The sequence below is a fragment of the Panthera pardus genome, unplaced genomic scaffold (assembly GCF_024362965.1).
Source record: "Panthera pardus isolate Hobbes unplaced genomic scaffold, ASM2436296v1 HiC_scaffold_27, whole genome shotgun sequence".
NCBI classification, from domain to species: domain Eukaryota; kingdom Metazoa; phylum Chordata; class Mammalia; order Carnivora; family Felidae; genus Panthera; species Panthera pardus.
In genome coordinates, this window is record NW_026526843.1 from 53867833 (window position 1) to 53894719 (window position 26887).

The following is a 26887-nucleotide window of genomic DNA, read 5'->3' on the forward strand; positions in this document are numbered from 1 at the left end:
TATACCCTCTTACATCATACTTTTCCCGTTTTGGGGTGGTTTACATCACAAATGGTCAAAGGAGATGTTCATCATATTGAATCATTTGAAAGTATAAAAAGCAGGGTCAATATTCAGTTTAATACAAGGTGTAACACTGTAAGTTTGGTTTAGGATGTAGTTTATTGGCACTAAATTATCAACTCTGCTCATTTTCATGTAGATCCTTTATTTCACCTCAATATTCCTTTACATCCTTGGAAATATGGTAGTATACACAGAATGTATGAAGTATTAATACATTAACGTTAAATATGTGTTTATATGTATGTGTACATGTGTAGTTGTCTTTTAATAACAACTGTATTGGGGGTGCCTGACTGGCTCAGTCAGGAGAGCATGCGACTTTTGATCTCAGGGTCATGAGTTCAAGCCCCACGTTGGGCATGGAGCCTACATATCAATCAGTGTTAAATTGTTGCTTGTTAAATTTGTTTGCTTGTTGTGCAAATAAAATGGGTACTTGTTGTTTATATCACATTTAGTTTGTACTGGAAGAGAGAGATTAATTATATCTTCTTTATCTCTTTCCCATATTGTCCATTACAGCATGCATTTATCAAGGATAGGATATTTGTTGAATATAAAAAGGAATAAAGGGACAAATCAATGGGTTGCTCTAACTATACTCTTTTGATCCTATATACACTTATATTATCTCTTTGCCAAAAGAAAATACATATTGGCTTTTTAAGCAAAGTTCACATGATACTGGGAGAGAGGGCAAAGAGATCCTATGCCAAACTAACAGAAGACATCAGGACAGATTATAAAATACTGTTTGTGTTTCAATAGCCAATGGTCATGAGATTTTGAAAAAAATAGTATTCTAATGATGATAATGATAATTCTATAAATTATAATAAATATTTGTTTAATGTTTCACAGTTTTGAATTTTTTTAAAGTTTATTTGTTTTTGAGAGACAGAGCACGAGCAGGGGAGGGGCAGAGAGAGGGAGACACAGAATATGAAGCAGGCTCCAGGCTCTGAGCTGTTAACACAGAGCTTGATATGGGGCTTGAACCCAAAAACCATGAGATCATGACCTGAGCTGAAGTTGGACGCTTAACCAACTGAGCCAACCAGGTACCCCAGTGTTTCATAGTTTTTAACCTCTATTTTATTCACATTATCTCTGGACAACCAACGAAGTAAGTGGGATAGATTATTACTATGACATATCGTTTACAATTGAGGAAACAAGTTCATGCTTGTTATGACAAGGTTAAATATCATATCCAATGTTATTCAGCTAAGTAGCAGAATAAGAATTCAACCTAAGATCTTTCTGTTTACAAGTCCTGTATGGTATATAATACTCAACAATTGCCTTCCAGACACCAAAAAGGTGTACAGTGTTTATTTCACCCAGCAATGGTAGTGATTTTTATACACTACTGTACTCTGCCATTAGCCTTTCTATGCCTCTCACACACTGTGCTCATGACTGCAAGACATGAAGCTAGAATTAAAGGTGAGATCTGTGGTCATTGAATAAAAGCAAATAAACACAAACTACCTTACCAGGAATAGTCATAAATAAAATTCATCAATATTATCTATATGCTAAGCAACTGAGTCAATGAGCTGTATGTTTATACTGAAGGTGCAGTGGTAATGTTAATATTTTCTCAAAATTTACATGTAATTAAAATCTCTGTCCTCTTCCAAATCATAATTCTTACCTTTATAACAGAGGTCCCAGCTCTGGAGAGTGGACTGTGAATCTGGGCTGCAGCAGCCATGTTGGCAATAGTATTGAGATGGTTCATCTGATTCATTGCCATGGCAACTGATGCAGGAGGTAAGCTGACTGGAAGTAGGGGATGCGGCATCATCATAAATGGCAGATCCAGTCCTAAAAGAGACAGTATATGTTAAATTATTATATTTGTCACATTGTTTGGACAAAGGAAAATCACATCAAAATTGATACTATAGTAGAAGTAATAAAAAAAAGTATCTGAATTCATTCTTTCTTTTAAAGTAAGTTTTATTATACCCTAGTATCTCTTTGGGCAATTAATGGTATCTAGGATTTAATATTGCTTTATAATTTAAAAAATATTCCTATATCCATAAGCTTTTATTTATTAATATTCTTTGTTCTTGTTCTCCTAAAGTATTTATAAGATGAAATTTGTTTTACTCATGAAACCAAAATCTTTAAGCCAAACATCATTTTTTTAACAAGTAACTTTATTTTTAATCATTACAATATATTGATGTGTTACCAGCTTCTAACTTAACACATTTTTAGAATATATAATAGTGATGCTGGCATGACAGGATGTAGATTGTCTAGGTTTCAGAATTATTGAAGAAAATAAGACGTGGAATATGGTCTACCCTTTTAGTCATATATCTCTAAAATGAATGCTATGGCTCTAATTTGAAGATTCCGTCAATAAGGAGTAATGCCCTATCAAAATATTCAATGTATTTTCAGTTTAATAACAAATACCAACATCATTGATTAATGTCTATAATTCTGTTTTCTTATGCAAGGTGAAATAGTTTTCACATATTTTAAATTTCTCAATTAATATCTTTCAGGTATTATCCACATTATACTTATGGTAGCCACAGATATGTCAACATAAAAAGGGTAACAAATTGAAATTTTTTCTACTTACCCCTTATGAGCTTGAGATTTGTGAGGAAACATGTTTGAACAGAGGCTAGGGAAATTTAGCCTAACATGGATGTTAACATCACTATGATAAGTAAACCATAACACTTTACAGTATATTTTAAACTATTGCTTCAACAGTAATCTTGCCTTCATTTAGACAGAAACCGAGAAACAAGTAATCTTTAACAGATGTTCTAAAATACACTTGCCTATAATTTTCCTAAATTACTGCAGATTATAGAAATCTACAATGGACAGTGCTTATGTTGATCCCAAATGCAATTATCCACTATTAATAATATCCCTTGATCCTCTTTGCCATTCCCTCATTTTTTCTTGCTTTGAAAACCACAAAAACTAGTGAACAATGATGAATCTATAGAAAGTATAATTAGAGTCCTCCTAAATATCATTCCTGTAAACAACAGTAACAGTAATAAAAATTGTCAAAACACATACATTTAAAAGAAAAAGCAGGCTAGACAAAAATTCTGTTAATTGATTCAAGGTTTGTCTCTTGGGCTCAACAATGATGGTTGAATAAAACCAGAAAAAATTCAAAGTTGTGCAATGTAGTAAAACACATTTAACAGGTCTCATAAAAACCAAAGTGATCATCTCAATTAAAGGAACTCCTATATAAAGAACACAATAGTCACTAATATTTGTGATCAAAACAGACATAAATATACTGTTATTAAAATTACACAAGGATTTAAAAATGTTAGAAACTTAAATTCTGCATGGAAACCAAGGAGAACATACTCTGTACTTTCCATGACTGCATATCTCCACAGAATATTAACAAAATATTTCAAACTTTCCCCCTATTAATTGATTTATGGCTCACTATCTCCAAATCCTTTTAAGAAGCAAACTACCAAACCAAACTTTTTAGTTATGAAAATTTCCCCTGTGATTATTAATTTCCTAGAGAAACCTTAATAAAGTGTAAGCACAGATTTAAAAAATGGCCTTCCAGGGCACCTGGGTGGCTCAGTCGGTTAAGTGGCCAACTTCGGCTCAGGTCATGATCTCGCTGTCCGTGAGTTCGAGCCCTGTGTCAGGCTCTGTGCTGACAGCTCAGAGCCTGGAGCCTGTTTCAGATTCTGTGTCTCCCTCTCTCTGACCCTCCCCCATTCATGCTCTGTCTCTCTCTGTCTCAAAAATAAATAAACATTAAAAAAATTTTTAAATAAAATAAATAAATAAAATAAAAAATGGCCTTCCAAAATTGCTTTGATGTATATGCATTTTTATGCATATACATATATGCATACATATATGCATATACATATATGCAAAGTCATCATATGACTTTGCTATAATAAGATATTGTGTACCACATATTAATTTAATCACTGTTTATCTTTTCCCTGAAATCTTCACTTTATGTTTAACATAATAGTAACCATCAATGGTGCAAATAGGTTTCTATATAAGGTTCTCATTTACCAAACGTAATTATAGACTTCAATTCTTCTTTGTGTACTCAGAGTCTTAGTAGAAAATTGATAAAACTGTATATGAAAAGTAGCCATCAGTGCCTCCTTTTACCACTCATATGTTTAAGTAAGCCTTTGTTTAATTTACATTTTTCTTAACAATGTAATAATTCCTCACTCTCCAAAGATTTTCAGCATCATCCAGACACCATCTGGCCATATCAAGTCATATGCCTACTTAAAGTCCAAATGACTTGCAAACTAAATGCAAACTATAAACAGAATTTAACATCCTATTGGCAGTTTTAAAATACAATTAATCCAACATTTCAAATGACCATGCAGGACTTAAATGTTATACTTTCAGATCATGACCTGCAATAACGGTTAATTGACTATAATATTCTAGATTCTAAGCTAATATTTACATCACTGACCAGTTTAACAGTGACTCCACATGAGTTGCACATGCAAAGCATATGCAAATACTGAATTATGTAAGTCAACCTTTTACCAAAGTTGAAAACATTAAATTTAGAGCCATCAAAAGTACACCACACTCCAGCAATCTGGCTCATTTTAGTCACATACCAGAAATGTATAGACTTTGAATAGTATGGTAATTAAAATCATTTTTTAATCACCAAAATGAGTCATCTCTTTCCTATTAACCTCAAGGTCATCATGCCAGCTACTAAAGCATTATTTGTAAAGCATCTTGGTATTCCAGCAAATCTTACAACTTTTATGTAACTAAATAGCATCACCTCTTTCTAGTTATTAAGACTATAAACTTCAGTAAAACGCTAATACTCTTAAAATCCCACACTCATTTGATATCCAAGTCATGTTGACCTCTGTAATATCTTCACATTTCTACAGTCAGCTACCAATCCTATCATAACTGTTTGGTACCCTGGCTTTCTGATTGGTTTTTCAACACCATTTCATTTGCCTCTCCACTCCAATTTTAAGACGTCCAGTGGCTACTTACTGTTTCCAAAATAAAGTATAAGCTCTTTGGTTTGTTGTGAACTGAATTTTTTAGCTTTGATATCTCAGGATATTCCTCTATGTATGCTCTACTGTAACCCCACTGGACTAATTGCAGCTCTCTACAATTTTAGTTCACCTTAACCTCACTCTTATTCATGCCTCTCTCTGGAATTTACCTCCTTATACTTTTTGTTTGGGTATGGTAAAAGTCCTCCCTTTTTGAATCAACAGACTTCATTTTTAGAGAATTTTCAGGTTTACAGAAAATTGAGCAGAAATTATTGAGAATTCTCATATATCTCCTCTCCACCAGCAGTTTCTCTGCTTATTCACATTTTGTATTAGTTTGGTACATTTGCCATAATTGGTGAATCAATGTTGATACATTCTTACTAACTATAGTCCATAGTTTGCATTAGAATTCATTATTTGTGATGCACATTTTATGGCTTTTCACAAATACATAATATAATGTATCAACCATTATAGTATCATAAAAACCAGTTTCACTGCCCTAAAAATCCCTTGTGCTCTACGGATTCATGCCTTCATTATTACCCTTGGTTTTTAATGTCTCTATAGATTTATCTTTCCCTAAATGACACATAGGTGCAATCATACACTATTTTGTGTTTTCAGACTGGCATTTTTTCACTTAGAAATATTCATTCACATTTCTTCAAAATTTTATTTTTAATTTTTTTTCTACAAGTGTAGTTGACAATCCATGTTACATGTTCACAAGTTTATACATTATGCTATGCTCACCGCAAGTGTAGCTACTGTCACCGTGCAACACTATTACAATATCATGGACCACATTCTTTATGCTGTACCTTTTACTCCTGTGATTTATTCATTACATAATTGGGAGGCTGTATATCCCACTCCCCCTCACCTATTTTGCCCATTTCCCTCACATGGAAACCATCAGCTTGTTCATTACTAACAAGCCTGATTCTGCTTTCCATTGGATTATTTCTCTTTTTTAAGATTCCACAAATGAGTGAAATTGTATGGTATTTATCTTTCTCTGACTTATTTCACTTAACATAATACCCTTTAGGTACATCCATGCTTTACAAATGGCAAGATATCATCCTTTTTTATGGCTGAAAAATATTATATTATGTATGTATACACACTACATCTTCTGCATCCAATTGTCTATCAATGGATGCATTTTGTTTTCATTATTTAGGCTATAATAAATAATGCTTCAATAAATATAGTGGTGAATATAAATTTACACTTAATGTTTTGATTTGTTTGGGTAAAAACCCAGTAGAGGGATTATTGGATATGATCTTTATGGCTTAAATTTTTTGAGGAGCCTCCATACTGCTTTATGAATTAGTACACAGATTTACATTTCCACCAGGAGTACACAAGGGTTCCATTTTCTCCATATCCTCACCAAACTTGTTATCTCTTGTCTTTTGATACTGACCATTCTGGCATGTGTAGGGTGATATCTGTTTGTAGTTTTGATCTGCATTTTTCTGATGATTAGTGATGTTGAGCATCTTTTCATGTGTATATTGGCCACTGTATATGCCTTTGGGAAAATGTCTATTCAGGTTCTCTGCCCATTTTATAATCATATTGTTTGCTTGCCTGTTTTTTGGTGTTGAGTCGTGTAACTTCATTTTGTTTTGGTTTTAATTTAAATTCTAGTTAGTTAACATACAGCATAATATTACTTTAAGGTGTGCGATATAGTGATTCAGCACTTCCATATATCACCTGGTGTTCATCACAACTGTATTCCTTAATCCCCATCACCCATGTAACCCTTCCTGCCACCAAACTCCCTTCTGGCAACCATCAGTTTGTTTTCTATAGTTAAGAATCTGTTTCTTGATTTGCCACACTCTCTCTCTTTTTACCCCCTTTGTTCATTTGTTTCTTAAATTCCACATATGAGTGAAATCATGTAGTATTTGTCTTTCCCTGACTGACTACCTTAGCATAATACTGTACAGTTACATGCATGTGGTTGCAAATGGCAAGATTTCATTATTTTTTTTATAACTGAGTAGTATTCCATTGTACATATATATCACATCTTTTTCAATTCATCAGTTGATGGACACTTGGGCTGCTTCCATAATTTGGCTATTGTAGATAATGCTGCTATACACATCGTGCATGTATCCATTTGAATTAGTATTTTTGTATTCTTTGGGTAAATACCTAGTAGTGCAGTTGCTGGATCCTATTTTTAACCTTTTGATGAACCTCTGTACTGTTAACCAGAGTGGCTGCATGAATTTACATTTCCCACCAACACTGCAAGAGGGTTCCCATTTCTCCACATCCTCACTAACAACTGTTGTTTCTTGTGTTGTTGTTTTTTGGCCATTCTGACAGGTGTGAGGTAGTGTCTCCCTGTAGTTTCAATTTGCATTTCCCCATTGATAAGTGATAATGAACATCTTTCATGTGTCTGTTGGCCATTTGTATGTCTTCTTTGGAAAAAATACCTATCCATGTCTTCTGCCCATTTTTTCAGTGGATTGTTAGTTTTTTGGGTGTTAAATTTTTTAAGTTATTTATATATTTGGGTACTAACCCTTTATCAGATAAGTCATTTACAAATATCCTCTTCCACTCTGTAGGTTGCTTCTAAATTTTGTTTAGTTTCCATCACTGTGCAGACCATTTGATTATGATGTAGTCCCAATAATTTATTTTTGCTTTTGTTTCTGCTGCTTCAGGAGACATATCCAGAAAGAAGTTGCTATAGCCAATGTCAAAGAAGATACCACATTTAGGGCTTTAATCCATTTTGAATTTACTTTGTGTGTGGTGTAAAAACTTGGTCCAGTTTCTTTCTTTTGCATGTTGCTGTCCAGGTTTACCAACACCATTTGTTAAAGAGACTGTCTTTTTCCCATTGGATATATTTTTTCTACTTTGTAAAAGATTAGTTGACCATATAATTATTGGTTCATCTCAAGGTTTTCTACTCTCACCTATGGATCTCTATGTCTATTTTTTGTGCTAGTCCCATACTGTTTTCATTACTACAGCTTTGTAATATAGCTTGATGTCTGGAATTGTGATGCCTCCTTCTTTGCTATTATTTTTAAAGGTTGCTGTGGCCATTAAGGATCTTCTGTGGTTCCATACATATTTTCAGAGTGTTTGTTCTCGTTCTGTGAAAAGTGCTAGTGGTATTTGGATAGAGATTTCATTAAATATGCAGATTGCTTTGGATAGTATAGACATTTAAACAATATTTTTCTTCTAATTCATAAGCATAGAATGTCTTTCCATTTCTTTGTTTCATCTTAATTCCTTTCATAAGTGTTTTATACTTTTCAAGGTACAGGTTTTTCACCCCTTTGGTAAGGATTATTCCTAGATACCTTATTATTTTTGGTGTAATTGTAAATGGGATTAATTATTTAATTTATTTTTCTGATGTTTCATCATTAGTGTATAGAAATGCAACAGATTTCTGTACATTGATGTTGTATCCTGTGACTTTATTGAATTTGTTTATCAGTTCTAGCAGTTTTTAGGTGGTGCATTTTAGATTATCTTTGTATAAGTATCATGTCATCCATAAAAAGTGAAGGCTTTACTTCTTCCTTGAAGATTTGGATCACTTTTATTTCTTTTTTTGTTAGTTTTCTGATTGCTGTGGCTAGGAGTTCCAGTAGTATGTTAAACAACAGTTGTTAAAGTGGACATCCTTGTCTTCTTCCTTATCCATAGAGGAAAAGTCCTCAGTTTTTCCACATTGAGGATAATATTAGCTGTGGGGTTTTCATACAGGGCCTTTATTACATTGAGGTATGTTCCCTCTAAACCTACTTTGTTGAGAGTTTTTATCATGAATGGATGTTGTACTTTGTCAAGTGCTTTTCCTTGATCTATTGAAATGATTATATGATTCTTATCCTTTCTGTTATTGATGTTATGCATTACCTTGATTGACTTGTGAATATAGAACCACTCTTGGAACTCAGGAAGAAAACTCATTTGATCATGTAAAGGATTTTTTAAATGTGTTGTTGGATTTGATTTGCTAGAATTTTATTGAGAATTTTTCTGTATATGTTCATCAGAGATATTGGCCTGAAGTAGTCCTTTTATGTGGTGTTTTTATCTGGTTTTGGTATTAGGGTAATGTTGGCCTCATGGAATGAATTTGGAAGTTTTCCTTTCTTTTCTATTTTTTGGAATAGTTTGAGACAAATAGGTACTAATTAGCTCTTCCTTAAAAGTTTGGTAGAATTCTCCTTTGAAGCCATCTGGTTCTGGACTTTTGTTTGATGGGAATTTTTTGATTACTGATTCAATTTATTTGCTGGTTATCAGTCTGTTGGAGTTTTCTATTACTTCCTTTTTCAGTTTTGATAGTTTCATGTTTCTAGGCATTTACCCTTTTCTTCCAGGTTGTCCAATTTCTTGGCATATAGTTTTTCATAATATTTTCTTACAATTGTGTTTCTGTGGTGTTGGTTGTTATTTCTACTCTCTCATTTGTTATTTTATTTAATTGAATCTTTTTTTGTTTTTCATAAGTCTGGGTAGATGTTTATCAATTTTATTGATTTTTTTTTCAAAGAACCATCTCCTGGTTTCATTTATGATCTATTATTGATTGAGTTTCTATATCATTTATTTCTGCTCTAATCATTATAATTTCCTTCCTCTCACTGGCTTCAGGCTTTGGTTGTGGTTCTTTATCTAGCTCCTTTAGGTATAAGATTATGTTATTTATTTGAGATTTTTCTCATTTCTTGAGGTACAACTGTAGTGCAAAATACTTCCCTCTTAGGACAACTTTTGCTACATCCTAAAAGTTTTGGACCATTTTGTTTGCATTTTCATTTGTTTCCATGTATTTTTTTATTTCTTTTTTGATTTCCTGGTTGACAATTCATTGTTTACTAGCATGCTGTTTAACCAACATATATTTATGGTATTTCCAGTTTGTTTGTTTGTTTTTTCCTTAGCTTGACTACTAATTTCATCACATTGTGGTTAGGAAAGGTGGATGGTATGGATTCAATCTTTTCATATTTATTAAGGCCTGTTTGGATGCCTAATAGGTGATATATTATGGACAGTGTTCCATGTGCACATGAAAATAATACATATTCTGTTGTTTTAGGATGTAATGTTCTGCATATATCTGTTAAGTCAATCTGGTCCAGTGTGTCATTCAAAACTTTTGTTTCCTTAATTTTATGTTTAGATGATCTGTCCATTGATGTAAGTGAGGTGTTAAAATCCCCTATTGTATTATTATCAATTAATTACATTTTGTTGTTATTAATTGTTTTATATATTTGGGTATTACATGCTGCATACATAAATATTTACAATTGTTATATCTTCTACTTGGGTAGAAGTCTACTTTAATAAAGTCTACTTTATTATTTTGTAGTGCCTTTCTTTATCTTTCATTAACATTTTTTAAAATCTAGTTTGTCTAATATAAGTATAGCTATCCTGGCTTCTTTTGACATCCATTTGCATAAAAAAATGTTCCTCTACCCCCTCACTTTCAATATTCCAGTGTCTTTAAATTGAAAACTAATATTTTCTGGCAGCATTTGGATTGGCCTTTTTTATCCATTGTGACACCCTATGACTTTTGATTGGAGCATTTCATCCATTTACATTCAAAATAATTATTGATAGATAAGTATTTATTGCCACTTTATTACTTGTTTGTAATTGTTTCTGGAGATTTTTTTTTGATCCTTTCTTGTCTTTCTCTCCTTCATGTTTTGTTGATTTTTTAATTACTAATATATTTGGATTATTTTATCTTTATTCTTTGCATGTTTATTAGTGCTTTTTTTAATGTATGGTTACCATTAGGTTTGTATGTATCTTCTTCTGCAAATAGCAGTCTATATTCAGTTGATGGTCATTAAATTTTGATGCCATTCTTTTCTCATCTCTCCTCTGTTTTAGGTATATATTATATTTTATATCCTTTTTTGTGTGAGTTTCTTGACAGAATTTTATGGTAGTATCCATATTTACTGCTTTGTTGTTTCCTACCTGTGTTACTTTTGGCCTCTCCTTTCCTCTAGATATGCCTTCTTTAATAATCCTTGCTGGGCCAGTTTAATGGTCATGAACTCCTCTAGTTTCTATTTGGGAAAATCTTTATCTCTCTTTCTATTCTGAATGATAGCCTTCCGGATATAGTATTCTTGGTTGCAGGTATTTCCCATTCAGCAATTTGAATATATCATGCCATTCCCTTTCTGGATTGCCAAATTTCAGTCGGGAAATCTCCAATTAGCTTTATGGGTTGTCTTTTGTAAGTTAAGGACTTCTTTTGTCTTGCTGCTTTTAAGATTTCTTTTTCTTTATCACTGTATTTTTGCAAATTTAATTACAATATGTCTTGGTATTGGCCTGCTTTTGTTGACTTTGATAGGAGTTTCCTGTACCTTCTGGATCTGAGCATCTGTTTCCTTTCCCAGATTAGGGAAGTGTTCAGCTATTATTTATTCAAATAAATTTTCTGCCCAGTTTTATCCCTCGTCTTTTCCTCAGACTCATATAATACAACTGTATAATGTTTGATAGAGTCACTGAGTTCCTTAAGTCTATTATCTTTTTGCATAATTCTTATTTCTCGCTTTTGCTCAACTTCATTTCTATCAATTACTTTGTGTTTTAGGTCATTAATTTCTCTGCTTTTTCCAATCTGCTCTCATTGCATCAAGCATGTTCTAGTAATCGTTTATTGGACACTTCCTCTCTGATTCTTTTTTTAACTTTTATCTCTGTGATAAAGATTTCACTGATGTCTTCTAATCTTTTCTCAATCCCAGTGAGTATCCTTGTCATTGTTTCTTTAAATTTTCTATCATCCATGTTAATTATATCTTTTTCACTTAGATCCCTGGTTGTGGCCTTGTCTTGTTCTTTCATTTGGGATGATATCCTCTCTCTTGAAATTGTCTTTGTCTCTGCCTTCTTCTGTGTTAGGCAAGGACATTATATGTCCTGCTCCTGAAATTAATGGCCTTTTGAAAAAGATGTTATGTAGAGTCTAGAGTCTGGTGAACCAGGGAATATTTCTGGTGTGTGTTTTATGTGCTCTGTTCTTGTGTTTTGGTTGCTCTTTCCCTCAGGCCAGTCGTCTGCAGAGTGTCTTCTTGCCTCCTGTGGGAGGTGTTTGGTCCCTGGCTTGAATGTGGTGAGTTCTAACTGGATGTATTCTGGTCTTCTTGTGAAAGGAGCCCTAACACCACCTCAAACAGAACGGAGGGTTTGCAAAACTCTCTTGAGGGGAAGAGGTGGTGTGGGCATGGCTTTGTGTGGGACTTCTGGGGGAGGGGCCCTCCGGGCTGGGATTGAGGCAAGTGTGACTGAGTAGGGTGGTTCCACCATAGTGCAGGTGATGGTGCTTGGTGTAAGCATGTTAGGAACCCAGTGTCAGTACTACATTGCTTCCTGAAGGTGGCTCTGTGTTTATGCTGAGAGGTTTGGGATGGAAATAGCACCAGCCAGCTCCTTTGTTTCTAGAGAAGTGTCTCTGAGTGCTGACTCTCAGGGATGTGTTCTGAGAACAGTGAATAATCTCCTGTGTGCTTCAGGTGCTCTTCAGATGCTGTTTCTATGCTGTCCAGCCCTGGGCTGTTTGCCTGCCTTCTCTCCAGGAGCAGAGCAATACCCTCCAGGCTCTATTCCAGTCACACCCACTGACTATTAATATTCTAGGCTTTAAGCCCTGCTGGTTGCAAGAACCCTCAAAATCCCATCCCTCTTTTTTTCCATGCCAATGGCCATGGGGAAATATTCTCCATGTGCATTACCCTGTGTGATCCTCTCTCTTATGCCTTTGCCCAGAACCATGGATTCCTTCCTTCTGCAGCAGCTGTGATCTGTTTCTTCACTAACCCTCATCTCTGTACTTACTACCTTCTTTGATGTGGCCTATTTTCTACCTTTAATTGTGTAGTTTTTTTCTGTCAGTCTTAAGGTGATTTCTGTGGTATTTAGGATGATTTGATAGTTATGTAATTTTGTTTGTGGGATGAAGTGAGACTAGGGTCTTCCTAGTTTGCTACCATCTTCTAAACTCCATATAAGTTCTTCATATATTTTGGATATTTACACCTTATATGGTATATCATTTGCAAATATATCCTTCCCTTCAGTAGGTTGCCTTTTGTTTTGTTGAGCATATAATTGTGGGTTTATTTCTAGGTTCTCTATTCTGTTACTTTGATCTATGTGTCTTATTTTTGTTACAGTGCCATTCTATTTTGATTATTACAGCTTTGTATTGTGCCTTGAAACCTGTAATTGTGATACCTCCAGGTTTGTGTGTATGTGTGTGTGTGTTTATGATTGCATTAGGAAATTTGTGTCTTTTGTGGTGCCACAAAAATTTTAGTATTATTTGTTATAGATTTGTTAAAAGTGTTGGTATTTTGATAAATATTGCATTGAATCTCTAGATTGCTTTGGGTAGCATAGACATTTTAACAATATTGGTTCTTCCAATCAATGAGAGTGGAATTTTTTTCCAATTGCTTGTGTCATCCTCAGTTTCTTTCCTGGGTGTTTTGTGTTTTTCAGAGTACAGATCTTTTACCTCTTTGGTTAACTGTATTTCTAGGTATTTTATCCTAATTGGTGGAACTGTAAATGGATGGTTTTCATAAAATTTCTTTCTGCTCCATTGTTATTAGTGTACAGAAATGGTACCAATTTCTGGGTTTTAATTTTGTATCGTGCAACTTTATTGAATTAATTTATTCTAGTAGTCTTTTGGTGGAGTCTTTAGGGATTTGTGTATTTAGTATCATATCATCTGAAACTAATGAAAGTTTTACTTCTTTCTTACCTATTTGGATAATTTTAAATTTCTTTTTCTTGTCTTACTATTGTAGCTAGGATTTCCAGTTGATAAAAGTGACAAGATTAGACATCCTTTTTTGTTCCTAATCTTAGAGAAAATGCTCTCAGTTTTTCTTCACTAAAATGTTGGCTATGAGGTTTTCATATATGGCCTTTAAATTTAGAGCTATTTTCCCTCAGTACTTATTTTGTTGAGAATTTTCATCATGAATAGATGTTAAATTTTGTCAAATTCTTTTTTTGCATCTATTTAAATGATCATATTATTTTTATCCTTAGTTCTGTTGATGTGGTGTATGGTGTTGATTGATTTGTGAATATTGAACCATCTTTTCATCCCCAGAATAAATCCCACTTGATCTTGGTGAGTACTCCTTTTAATCTATTGTTGAATATGGTTTGCTAGTATTTTGTTGATGATTTTTGCATTTATGTACATCAGGGATATCAACCTGTAGTTTTATTTTTTTTATGGTGCCTGTCTGGTTTTGATACAGGAAAAGGATGGCCTTGTATAATGTATCTGAAAACCTTTCTTCCTCTTCTATTTTTTTGGAATATTTTGAGGAAAATAGTATTAACTTTTCTTTAAATGTTTGGTAGTATTCACTTGTGAAGACATCTGGTCTGGAAGTTTTATTTTTTGGTAGTGTTTTGCATACTGATTCAATTTTGTTACTTGTTATCTGTATATTCAGATTTTCTATTTCTTCATGGTCAAGTTTTGAAAGATTGTATGTTGCTAGGAATTTATCCACTTATTCTAGGTTGTCCAATTTGTGACATATAATTTTTCATAATATTCTTTCATTATCTTTTGTATTTTTGTTGCCATATTTTTTTTATTTCTTCTTTGATTACTTAGCTAATGCACTGGTTGTTTAATATCATGTTATTTAACCTCCATATATTTGTATTTTTTCTAGTTTTATTCTTGTGATTGATTTCTAGTTTCTTATTATTGTGATCAGAAAAGATGTGTAATATAATTTCAATCCTTTTTAAATTTACTGAAGCTTGCTCTGTGGCCTAACATGTTACCTGTTCTGGAAAATGTTGCATGTGCACTTGAAAAGAATGTGTATTCTGTTGTATTCGGATGGACTATGGTATGTATTTATTATGTCTATCTGGTCTAATGTATCATTCAAAGACATTGTTTACTTATTGATTGTCTACCTGAATGATCTACCCATTGATGTAAGTAGTGTGTTTAAGTCTCATACCGTTCCTGTATTAACATCTACTTCTCTATATTTGTCTAATTTTTGCTTATGTGTCTAGGTGGTCCAATGTACATGCATAGATATTTAAAATTGTTGTATCTTCGTGTTGTATTGATCCCTTTTTTATTATTTAATGCTGTTCTGTATATGCTGTTTACTCTCCATGTATTTTTGGATATTCCAGGTGTCTTTTTGTTATTAATTTTTAGTTTAATTCCATTACAACTATGAGCATATTTTGTAGGATTTCTATTCCTTAAAGTATCTGTAATGTAATCTATCATTTTTTCCTTGTGCAAATAGGTGCTTTTCACAGTACTCATGGGCAGAAAAAGCTGCACTGTGATTGTACAGACTGATTGATTGTATACTTTCAAGTTGGAGGGGGTAGAGATAAAAGAAGTTTCCATATGTTAAAGAAGACTTACAGGATCCTGTAGGTCTATTGTAAAGCTAATTTGCTTTTTGCCTCTAGCATATCTAGTTTAGTGAATGTTCTATGTAAACTTAAGAAGAATGTATATTCTTCTATTGTTGGATGAAATATTCTATAAAAGTCCATTAGATCAGGTGTATTAATGGTGCTTTTCGATTCAATTATACCCTTCTTGAATTTCTGCCTCCTGAATATGCCCATTTCTGATAAAAGAGTATTGAGGTCTTCAACCAAAAGAGTGGATTCATCTATTTCTTCTGACAGTTCTATCAGTTTTTACCTAACATTTTTTGATACTCTGTTAATAAAAGCAAACACATTAAGACTTGTTAATATCTTCTCGAAGAATTGAGCTCTTAATCATTATGTAATACCCTTCTTCGTCCTTACAGTTTTTCTTCTGAAATCTACTTGGTCTGAAATTAATATAGCTACTCCTACTTTTGATTAGTGTTAAAATATTATATATTTCTCCATTCTTTTATTTTTTGATTGGAGCATTAAGTCCATTTACATTCAGAGTGATTATTGAAAGATATGAATTTAGTGCCATTTTGTTACCTGTAGAGACATTTTGTTTCTGATAATGTTCTCTGGTACTTTCTCGTCTTTGTTGCTTTTCTAGTCTTTGCTTCTAGTCTTTTTTTTTCCTCCACTTAAAGACTCTTCCTTAAAATTGCAGCTTGCAGGGCTGGTTTAGTGGTCATGAACCCATTTAGTTTTTGTTTGGGAAACTATCTCTCCTTCTATTCTGAATGACAGCCTTGCTGGATGATGAAGTCTTGGCTTCAGGGCGCCTGGGTGGCTGTCAGTTAAGCATCCACCTTCAGCCCAGGTCATGATCTCTCAGTTTGTGAATTTGAGCCCTGCATCAGTCTCTGTGCTGACAGCTTGGATCCTGGAGCCTGCTTCAAATTCTGTGTCTCCCTCTCTCTCTGCCCCTCCCTCACTTGTGCTCTCTCTCTCTCTCTGTCTCTGAAAAATAGATAAACATTAAAAAATATTTTTAAAAAGATTTCTTGGCTGCATATTTTTCCCATTCAGCACATTGAATATTTCCTGCCACTATCTTCTGGCCTGCTAAGTTTCAGTGAGCATGTCTGCTGTTAACCTTATGTGTCTACCCTTGTTGTTTAAGGACCTTTTGTCTTTAGCTGATTTCAGAATTTTCTCTTCATCTTTGTATTTTTCAAGTTTCACTATGATATGTCATGGTATTGACCTGTTTTTGTTGATTTTGAGTGGAGTTTTCTGTGCCTCTTGGACTTGAATGCCTATTTCCTTCCCCAGATTAGGAAAGTCCTCAGCTGTAATCTGTTCAAATAAACCTTCTGCCTCTTTTTCCTCCTGTTCTTGTTCTGGGACTTCTATCATATGGATACTGTTTCATTTTATAGAATTACTAAGTTCTCTAAGTCTCCCCTCATTATCTATTAGTTTCCTTTCCCTCTTCTTTTCAGCTTCATTATTTTCCAAAATTTTATCTTCTATATCACCTATTCTCTCCTCTGCTTCTTCAATCCTCATTGTGACTGTATCCAGTTGGTTTTGCATCTCAGTTACATTTCTTATTTCAGCCTGACTACTTTTTTAGGTCTTTGATCTCTGTAGCAAAGGTTTCTCTTGTGTTTTTTATGCTTTTTTCAAGCCCAGCTAGTAGTATTATGAATGTTTATCTAAATTCTTGTTCAGATATATTGCCTATATCTGTTTTGAGCAAGTCTCTGGCTGTGATTTCTTCTTGACCTTCCTTTTGGGGAGAATTACTCCTTGTCATTCTGGCTAAATTTTTGTCTTTTGCAGGTTTTATAAGCTTGTTATGTTTCCTGCACCTGAGAGTAATGTTATATTAAAAAGGGGCCATACGCTATCCAGGACCTGGCACATTAGGAAGTGTTCTGGTGTATGCTGTGTGCACTCTGCTGTTGTTTTTTGGTTGCTCTTTCCTACCGGTCAGTCCTGTGCAGAGCGCCTCCTTGATTGCAGTGAGGAGTGTTTGGATTTTTAACTAAGTACTCTTTGACTTGTTTATTAAACACATAAATAGAAAAAAGGGGGAAGAAAACAAACCCTGATCACCCAAAAAGAGAAAAGGAAAGGAAACAACAAAAACAACAACAATAACAACAAAAACAACAAAACAGAGAATCAAAAAAACTATAAGGCTACACTGGGCTCTGCACTGGCAGCACAGAGCCTGCTTAGGATTCTCTTTTTCCCTCTCTTTCTGCCTCCCCCCACTTGCACTGTCTCTGTCTCTCTCAAAATAAATAAATAAACTTGAAAAAATAATAAGAAAAAATATGTATTATTTACCTTAATTTATTCCTTCTCTAACATTCTTTCTTTATGTAGATATAGGTTTCTGACCTATATTATTTTCCTTCTCTTTATAGATCTTCTTTTAACATTTTTACAGGGCAGATCTTTGGTATGATAATAAATTCTCTCAACTTTTGTTTGAGAAAATCTCTATTTCTCTCTTCACTTTTAAAAGGAATTTTCAGAATTCAGAATTTTAGGTTGGTGTTTTTTTTTTTTTTCTTTCAAGTAGTCACACCACTGTATTTAATACCACTGTATTCTTGTTTGCTTGGTTTCTGAAGTGAAGTTCAATGTAATTCTTATCCTTGTTCCTCTATGGGTAAGGAGAATTTATTTATCTCTGAATTTTTTAAAAAATATTTTCTCTTTGTGTTTGATTTTCCAGTGTGACTATAATATGCATAGGTGTAGCCTTTTTTTTAATATTTATTTTTCTTAGTATTCTCTGAGCTTTCTAGAGCTTTTGTTTGGTGCCTCTCATTAAGTTTGGAAAATTTTCAGTCCTTGTTACTTTAAACATTTCTTCTATTCCTTTCCCTTACTCTTATTATTTTCATATTCCTATTACATTTATGCTACACTGTTTGTAATTGCTGCACAATAATTGTATATTCTATTCTGGGTTTCGTTTCCCAATCTTTACTCCACATTTATTTCCATTTTGGGAAGTTTCTATTGACATACTTCAATTGTTGACTTTGTCTGGTCTACTGATGAGCCCATTAAAGGTATTCATTTTTTTTTTGGAGTGTTTTTGAGCCAGGATTTAGTTTAGCTTCTCAATTTTCATCTCTACTTACATTTCCCATGTATTATTTTTTATTCAAGTATAATTAACATACAGTTTTAATATCCCCATGTAGTCTTGTATGTTTTCCCTTCTTTTAAGCATACTAATCATAGTTATTTTAAAACCTCAGTCTGATAATTCTAAAATATGTGCTATATCGAATTCTGGTTCTGATGTTTGCTTTATCTCTTCAGACTATGTTTTTTTGCCTTTTTCACACCTTGTAATTTTTGTTTTAAAGCCAGAAATGGTATATTAGCTAAAGAAAACCGAAACAAGCATGCCTCTAGTGGAAGGCTTTATTTCTATCTGACAAAAAATTAGGTTATGTTTACTATTTGCTGTACCTGTTATATTAGTGGCTGTCATTTCTCATCCTCCTGTTATCTTTGGTGTATCCTAGAGAATCAAATTCAGTTCAGTCTGAGGATTTCAGTTTTTTCTGTTGTAACCCACTGTTCTTATACAGAGCCCTATTGTGGTTGTGGTAAAATGTGTAAGGAGGAGAAAGATGTGATCAGGTCTCAATCTGTGGGCCTGTGTCCTCGGGCTATGACTTTCACAAGTACTCTTTAGCTTTTTCCATCTTAGGTAAGACAGAAAGGCTAGAGGTGACTAGAGTTGAGTATTTCTTTCCCCATAGGTGTGGTAAAGTCCCCTCCCTAAGGAATGTGGTAAGAAAAGACCTCAAGATAAGGGAAGGCAACCTGGCTAAGTGCATAAGTGACATCCCTCAAGACCCTGTAACATGAGATCACCCAATCAGACTGTATGTCTATATGTTACCCATATATGGGAGACAATGAGGTAGAAAATGCATAAAAGGCTACATCACCCCACATTTGGCGTTTGGGGCTCAGTCTTTTGGAAAAGAACCCTTTGAGTCCCTGTCAACATGAACAAAGTTGCTTTCTGGAAAGAAAAGTCTCAGTGTCTTGACTGTGTGAGGAGGCTGCTACACAGGAAATGCTAAAGGGGCTGGAGTTATGCATCTCCTTTCCCTTATATCAATGACTACAGGGTGGTGGATTTTAATATATCCTTTCCCCCACATCAGTTAGGCTCTGTTAAAAAGAAAGTAGTTTAACTTTGGTAAAATAGTTTCCTTTGAGGGCAAGGCTTTGTTAAGGAGAACAGAACACTCTGGGTATATTTTGAAATGGGTATTTTCTTTGTCTCCCAGCCAGAAACATGAGGGGAATTTTCTCAAGTCTTCACCATGAGAACCTGATGGGGTTCCTGGAGGTAAAACTCATTAAAGTGTAGTGATCCACTAAGGATTGGCCCCCAGAGTTTTTATCTCTCATCTAAGTTCACACTGAGTCTCCAGCAATTTAAATGTTTCTACCAGGGTCCAGCTGTGGCTTCTGTTCCCTGTAAACTCTGATTCTCTGTTTCTGCCTATCTCTCCAGTTTTGGAGATAGCCCTGCCCTATGAACTCAATCTCTGATGGATTTAAAGGAGTTGTTGATCTTGCTTTGAGGAGGAGTAACAACTTCTAAACTCTTTAAATGTCAGACCAGAAACCAGAAGTCTTATAAGTTCCTCTACTTTATGAAATAAGTCTACTTTAATCAGGCTTTTTTTTTTTTACTTCTCATAAGATATTTATAACTTTCCTGGCATTTATTTATTTACCTTTGCTTAACATTCTATTTTATGGGATCTTTCACATTTGAATTTATAATATCTTTAAAGTAAGACCCTATAATGTATTTTATATGCTTCATAACTGATGAATTTCATTAAGATTTATAATATTGTGTTAAAATATCTCAGAATTCCTCTGTTCTGTTGTTTTAATCTTAGGGTTTAGTGAGAGAATGAATATCTCAGGGAAAGGAATAATGTAAGTTTTCTCTCACATTCCTGCTTACAAGTAAAGTAAAATTTTAGTCCAGTAATGTATATCAGTCATTTTTATGCAGAAAGAGTTTTGAGTTTTTGAAGTTCCTAAAATCATCATCCAAACCCGAATTTGTATCCATTAGCTGTAGTTTGCTGAGTAATAATACTTACAATTTATGCAGTAATTACTATATACAAGTCACTATTAAAAGCTTCTTTTATTATTTTTAACTCTCACAATAACCTTACTAAATGGGTATATATTATTTTCCTACTTTATAGTTGTGAACACTGAGACCTGTAAAAGGTGAAACCTCCAAAGTCAAACAGTAATATGGAATTCAAAAGATGTGGATTTCAAGCCTAAGTTTATGTGACTATAGCCAACTTTCTTAATTACTCTGCTACATAGCCTCTTGATCTATCTCTACTCTATAAATCCCACGCTTTCAAATGAATCCCTATTTATCCTTCTAACTTCAAACTGTTAAACCTTATTGAAGAAAAATGCACTAGCCCTGCTAGCCAAAGGTGTCCAATTGGTCTTGCGTGGTATTTTTTTTTCAAAACACCAAGTTTTGAAATTACATCATACATACTATTGGTCAGTAGGTTGTTCTGCTGCAGTGGATTGAGGGTAGAAGTACCCCCAAGACCTGGCTGGTTAGACAGGGCTGCATGAGTAAGTCCATGTTGGGGTCCAGGAGCAGCAAGAGGAGACTGCAACTTATCCTTATCCCAGGAGGATTCACTTGCACCTGAAAAACATTTGTATGAACAGACTGCAATTTGACAACTTTCCATGAGAAGGCTTTGTGAAAATTCCCTTTTTAGAGTTGAATTTATTAGTCTTACTTCTTAGGAAAGTATTATTAAGCATAGATAACTCATTTTAATAATGATTTCAAAAACTTTAATAGCCTATGATTTTAGCTGCCTCTGAGAAGACTAAACAACACTTACTAATGGTATATTTACAAGCAATCTAAGCAAATCCGGGATCATAATGAATTAGCGCTATCGAAAGTGCTAATATATTGAAAGCCATTAACTGACCACTACTGCCTCCCATTCCAATGCTTTACCATACACGTATAAAGTTTTAATGAAGAATAGTTGTTATTAACTCACAAAGAATACACTCATTAATAAGAGCATGATAACATGTAAAAATATGTGGTAAAAACAAAGTGATCAGTTACTTTGTTCTCAGATCTGGTCTTACAGAGGCTAATCTCTTCATACACAGCAGGCTTTCGTACAAAAAAAAAAACTGAATAAAACATAAAACCATGGCCCCCAATTTGAAACTGTACTCTGATCTTCCACACTAGAGAATGAAGAAAAGTGTGTGTAAAGTGCAGACTACTATATTATTATAATGATCTGCAACAACATAGCTACTTAATCTGGGACTTAGAATACTGTGGAGACAGAACCATTGCTTAAAGTCATATGCAAAACAACCACATAATTATCTCTAGGGCATCCTTTTAAGCACAATGCTTCAAAAAGAGGAGTAAGGGTTGAATTCCAATCACTGCAGTAGCAAACTATCTGGCATTAGAAAAGAAAATGATTGTATGGGCTGCCCCATATATTTGCTTGATGTGGTTAATTTATTCAGGGGTAAGTGGTTCTACTACCATTCCCATTCTGGGATTGCGACATTAGTATCTCTATTTGTATTACTGTATGTTTTCAGATCCAATTGGTATTCTTCCTGAAGATTTAAAATCTATTTAAGCAAACTATCTTCTAGAATCTGAGAGGTTTCTTTTTAACCTTTCTATGCACTCATCTACTCTTACCCAGCTTTGGGAATCTCCTCCTCAGGACTCTTCAAGCTCCCTTGTGGCTGAAGTAAATCTCTAATCCTAAAGTGAGAGTCTTGGCCAGTTTCCAACTAGATAAGTTTCATTAAAAAAAAACAAACACCAGATTCTCCAGCAGTGTATATAAACCCTGAGGGGTACCTGTCCCTGCCTATATGAATGAAGCTTTTTAAATCAAATGGGGAAGAAATAAGTAGCTAATTGTTCTGTTTTTGATATAAGCCATTCAGTTAGCATGCATGGAAGCTTAGAAGGTAGGAAATTTGGTTGAATATGATAGCAATGGCTTAATGGACCAGAAAGCATTTTCCTGATCATGTTGAAGCTTGGTGTATTTGTTGAAAACATACCACACTCCTATGATTACCCCAATGGTTCTCTCTTTTCATCCAGATGTTTGCTGCTGTAAAGTTACTGCCTAGGAGCAGGGAGGTAATTTATGATTGATGCATTGATAGAATCTTACATTAACAAATTTGAAATTCCAATTATGATCAATAAGATATTGTTATGCTTTAATGGACAGGAATGGTGAGGTGAAAGGAAGGATTTTAATAAATAATTCAAGAAACCACATTGCAACAGTGACAATTCTTTACAAAAACATTGCACCAATAAACAGGATTAATACCAGAAAATGCAAAAACGTGAGAGATCAATTGTTGAGCAAAACCAGGACCATTCCATCATTTTAATACTATGTCCAAGGTATAAATTACCTTATTATTCCAGAAATTCACATTATAAAATGATTAGCAAAACATTGACAAAGAAAGGTAGATTTATAAGACACTAAATTATATCATTGATATTAACATGGTATAGTACAATCACAGCAACAACAGTATACATCAATATTAGGATTAAAATTATGCCAATATTTTATAAATTGAAAATCTCTTAGTCCACATTTAATATTGAATGGTATATTACAACTCAATACCCCCCAAAACAAATAATACAATTACAAATGGGTAGAAGACATGAAGACACATTTCTCCAAAGAAGACATCCAGATGGCCAGCAGACAAATGAAAAGATGCTCAATATCACTCATCAAGAGGTAAATGTAAATCAAAACCACAATGAGATATCACCACACACCTGTCAGAATGGCTAAAATCAAAACCACAGGAAACAAAAAAAAAGTGTTGGTGAGGATGCAGAGAAAAAAGGAATCCTCTTGTACTGTTGGTGGAAATGCAAATTAGTTCAGCCACTCTAAGAAACAGTATGAAGGTTCCACAAAATATTAAAAATAGGGGCGGTTTGGTGGCTCAGTCAGTTAAGTGTCTGGCTCTTGATCTTGGTCCAGGTCATGATTTTGTGTTTCATGGTATTGAGCCCCATCTGGACTGATGGATCAGAGCCTGCTTGGAATTCTCTCTTTCTCTACCCCTCCTCCGCTTGTGTTCTCTCTCTCAAAATAAATTTTAAAACTTTAAAAAATTAAAAGAATAGAACTACCCTATTATCCAAGAATCACACTACTGGGTATTTACCCCAAATAATACAAAAATACTATTTCAAAGGGATACATGTACCTGATGTTTATAGCAGCATTATCTATAGCCAAATTATGGAAACAGTCCAAGTATCCACTGATTGATGAATGGATGAAGATGTGATATATCATGATTACACTCAAATGTGGAATTTAAGAGACAAAACAAATTAGCAAAGGGAAAAATAGAGAAAAAATCCAAAAAAAGAGACTCTTAATTATAGAGAAGAAGGTGGTGGTGGTTATGGACTTGGGGCAGGGGGCGGTGAGGGCATGGGTTAAATAGGTAATGGGGATTAAGGAGTGCACTTGTGACAAGCACATATTTCAAATAAATTTGAATAGAAATGTTTTTTTAAACCTTATTAAAGAATTCCAAGTGTATGCTTTGTTGACAGTTTTAGATGAATGTTTCCCAACAACTCTCTTCTTTTTAATTATTGTGTTAAAAATGATAGGAAGGTGGTTACCAGCTATTCCCATCTTCACTGAATATAGCTATAAGAAATTATCCTGCTTCCCAAAGGCAACTGTATATGAAGTGAGTGTAGGACACTTTTTATATTTGAAATATGTGATGTATATAATATTAGACTAATACTTAATATACCTTTTATTTTATTTTTATTTATTTTATTTTCATCATGGTAAGTGTACTCTTTAATCTGCATCCCCTATTTCCCTCACCTACCTCTCCTCTGGTTTGTTATCTATAATTGTCTATTTCTCTCTCTCTTCCTCCCTCCCTCCCTCCCTCCCTCCCTCCCTCCCTCCTTCCCTCCCTTTGCTCATTTAGTACATCTGATTTTAACATCCTCTGCCCTTAAAGCTAAAACATTATTTTATCAATCTATTCTAGGGTCAAACATTTTTATCACTGTGTAGGGGGAGGGCTTGAATATCCACTTTATTTTTTCTATTATCTATCTATCTATCTACCTATCTATATTAGTGTGCTAGTGTTGCCATAACAAAAGATGACATATAGACTGAATGCTTGTGTTCCCCCAAATTCATATGTTTAATCTTAATCTCCAATGTGATCATATTGGGAAATGGAGCCCTTAGGAATTGATTAGGTCATGAACGGGATAAATGCCTTTATAAAATAGATGACAAACAGCTCCTGAGACCCCTTATGCCATGGGAGAACACATGAACAAGAAAATGGGCCTCATCAGACACTGAATCTTCTAGTCTATGATATTTTTATTATGGATTTTTGTTATGGCAGTCCAAAAGGACTAAGACAACACAGAATGGGCAGTTAACCAACCAAATTTATTTTCTCGCAGTTTTAGAGGCTAAAGGTCCAAGATCAAAAGGTCAACAGGTTTGGATTATCCTGAGGCCTTTCTTCTTAACTTACAGGTAGTCACCTTCTCACTGTTTCCTTATATGGTCTTTCCTTTGTGTGCACACATCCCTGGTAACTCTTTGTATGTCAATTTTTTTTTCTTTTTATAAGGATACCAGTCATATTGGATTAGGACTCTCATTTTGATTTAAACACACCTTTAAAGATGCTATCTCCAAATATGGCCCATTGCGAGGTAATGATGGTTAGTACTTCAACAAATGAATTTTGCAGAGACACAATTCATCCCATAATACTAGAGTAAGCACCCTTTATTGAACCAGATCACACTCGCTTTCTGAAGCAATCCTTCTAATAAAGAGGAAAAAAAAACTGGATACCATGGCAACAAGGCATGTCTTAGAAACTGAGTAGGAAGTGGTTTAGGGAAGCCTCATCAAAACCTTCACCTTTACTTCAAGAAAATATGTATTACAACAGGGTCACTGCCCTTAAAGAGACACCAGCCTCCAAAAAGGTAACATTAAAATAGCAGCTTACACAACACTGGGGGAAAGGGGAGAGAGATCTGTTCATACTGATATTGGAGTATGAAAATGAGGGAGCTGGAAGGTGCTATTTTCCTCACCTTCCCCCTAGCATAAACACAATGCCACCTGCAGAAGGATAGGTGGCACAGACACTTTCTACCTAACATACTAGCAATACACCAGCACATGATTTCTTCTGGGGACTGATCCACTCCAAGCCTGTTAGCCTCAGCTCTGGGCTCAGGGAAATTTTTGTTAAAGCTGCACATGCACTACATGTAGCCACCAGGTGCACAACTGCCACCATGCGCTGTGCCAAGTCACCTCTTAGCAACAACCCAAATCACTATGCCATGCCCAGCTGTGCCCAGCCATTGCCAAGCTCAGGACACAGCCTTGTACCCACAGTGACACTGGTGTGCAGAACCTCAACAGCCACAGTGCTTGGAGGGATCCATCAAAGGACTAGTGGCTCAGCACAAATTTTGTCAATGCTGCACCACAGCCAAATTCCCCCACATGCACACCCACTCAAAGCTGGCCTTCTTGGGTCCCATTAACACCACAGAGAGAAAGCACAGCCTACAACAGGCAGAGAGACAGTGCAGATGATTGCACTGAAAGGAAAAGGGACTCAGACACAACAGCAGGACATAAGCAACACACATACAATACTCTCCTGAAGTGCTAGCTTCTGCTGAACAGAGGACACTGCACTGCAGGGAATTCCAGGATTCTTCTTCATAAAGTCTTGACCTTCAAGAGCAGAAGACATAACTGTCTTTCTTAACACAAAGAAACAGACAGAGGAGCTGACAAAATGAGTAGACAGAGAAATTTATCCCAAATCAAAGAATGAGACAAGGCCATAGCCAGAAATCTAAGTGAAACAGATATAAGTAACATGCCTGATAGAGAATATAAAGCTATGATCATAAGGATAATCACTGGACTTGAGAAAAGAGTGGAAGACATGAGTGACACCCTTAACACAGAGATAAGGAACAACAGAGCAGAGATAAAGGACTCAAGCACAATATGAGAAACATGCCTGATGGGATGAACAGCAGGCTGGAAGGAGAGATATGAGTTAATTATATA

At 34.6% G+C, this 26887-nt stretch overlaps 1 protein-coding gene across 1 annotated transcript in view; it reads right to left on the reverse strand.

The window, feature by feature from the left end:
* Positions 1 to 26887, reverse strand: part of DACH2 (dachshund family transcription factor 2) — a 749278-nt gene that overhangs the window by 97908 nt on the left and 624483 nt on the right. The window contains exons 5-6 of the mRNA XM_053891350.1: positions 21199 to 21357; positions 1727 to 1899 (exon numbers count right to left, since the gene is read on the reverse strand). Coding sequence (XP_053747325.1) covers positions 1727 to 1899; positions 21199 to 21357 — 332 coding nt within the window. The remainder of the gene's footprint in view (positions 1 to 1726; positions 1900 to 21198; positions 21358 to 26887) is intronic.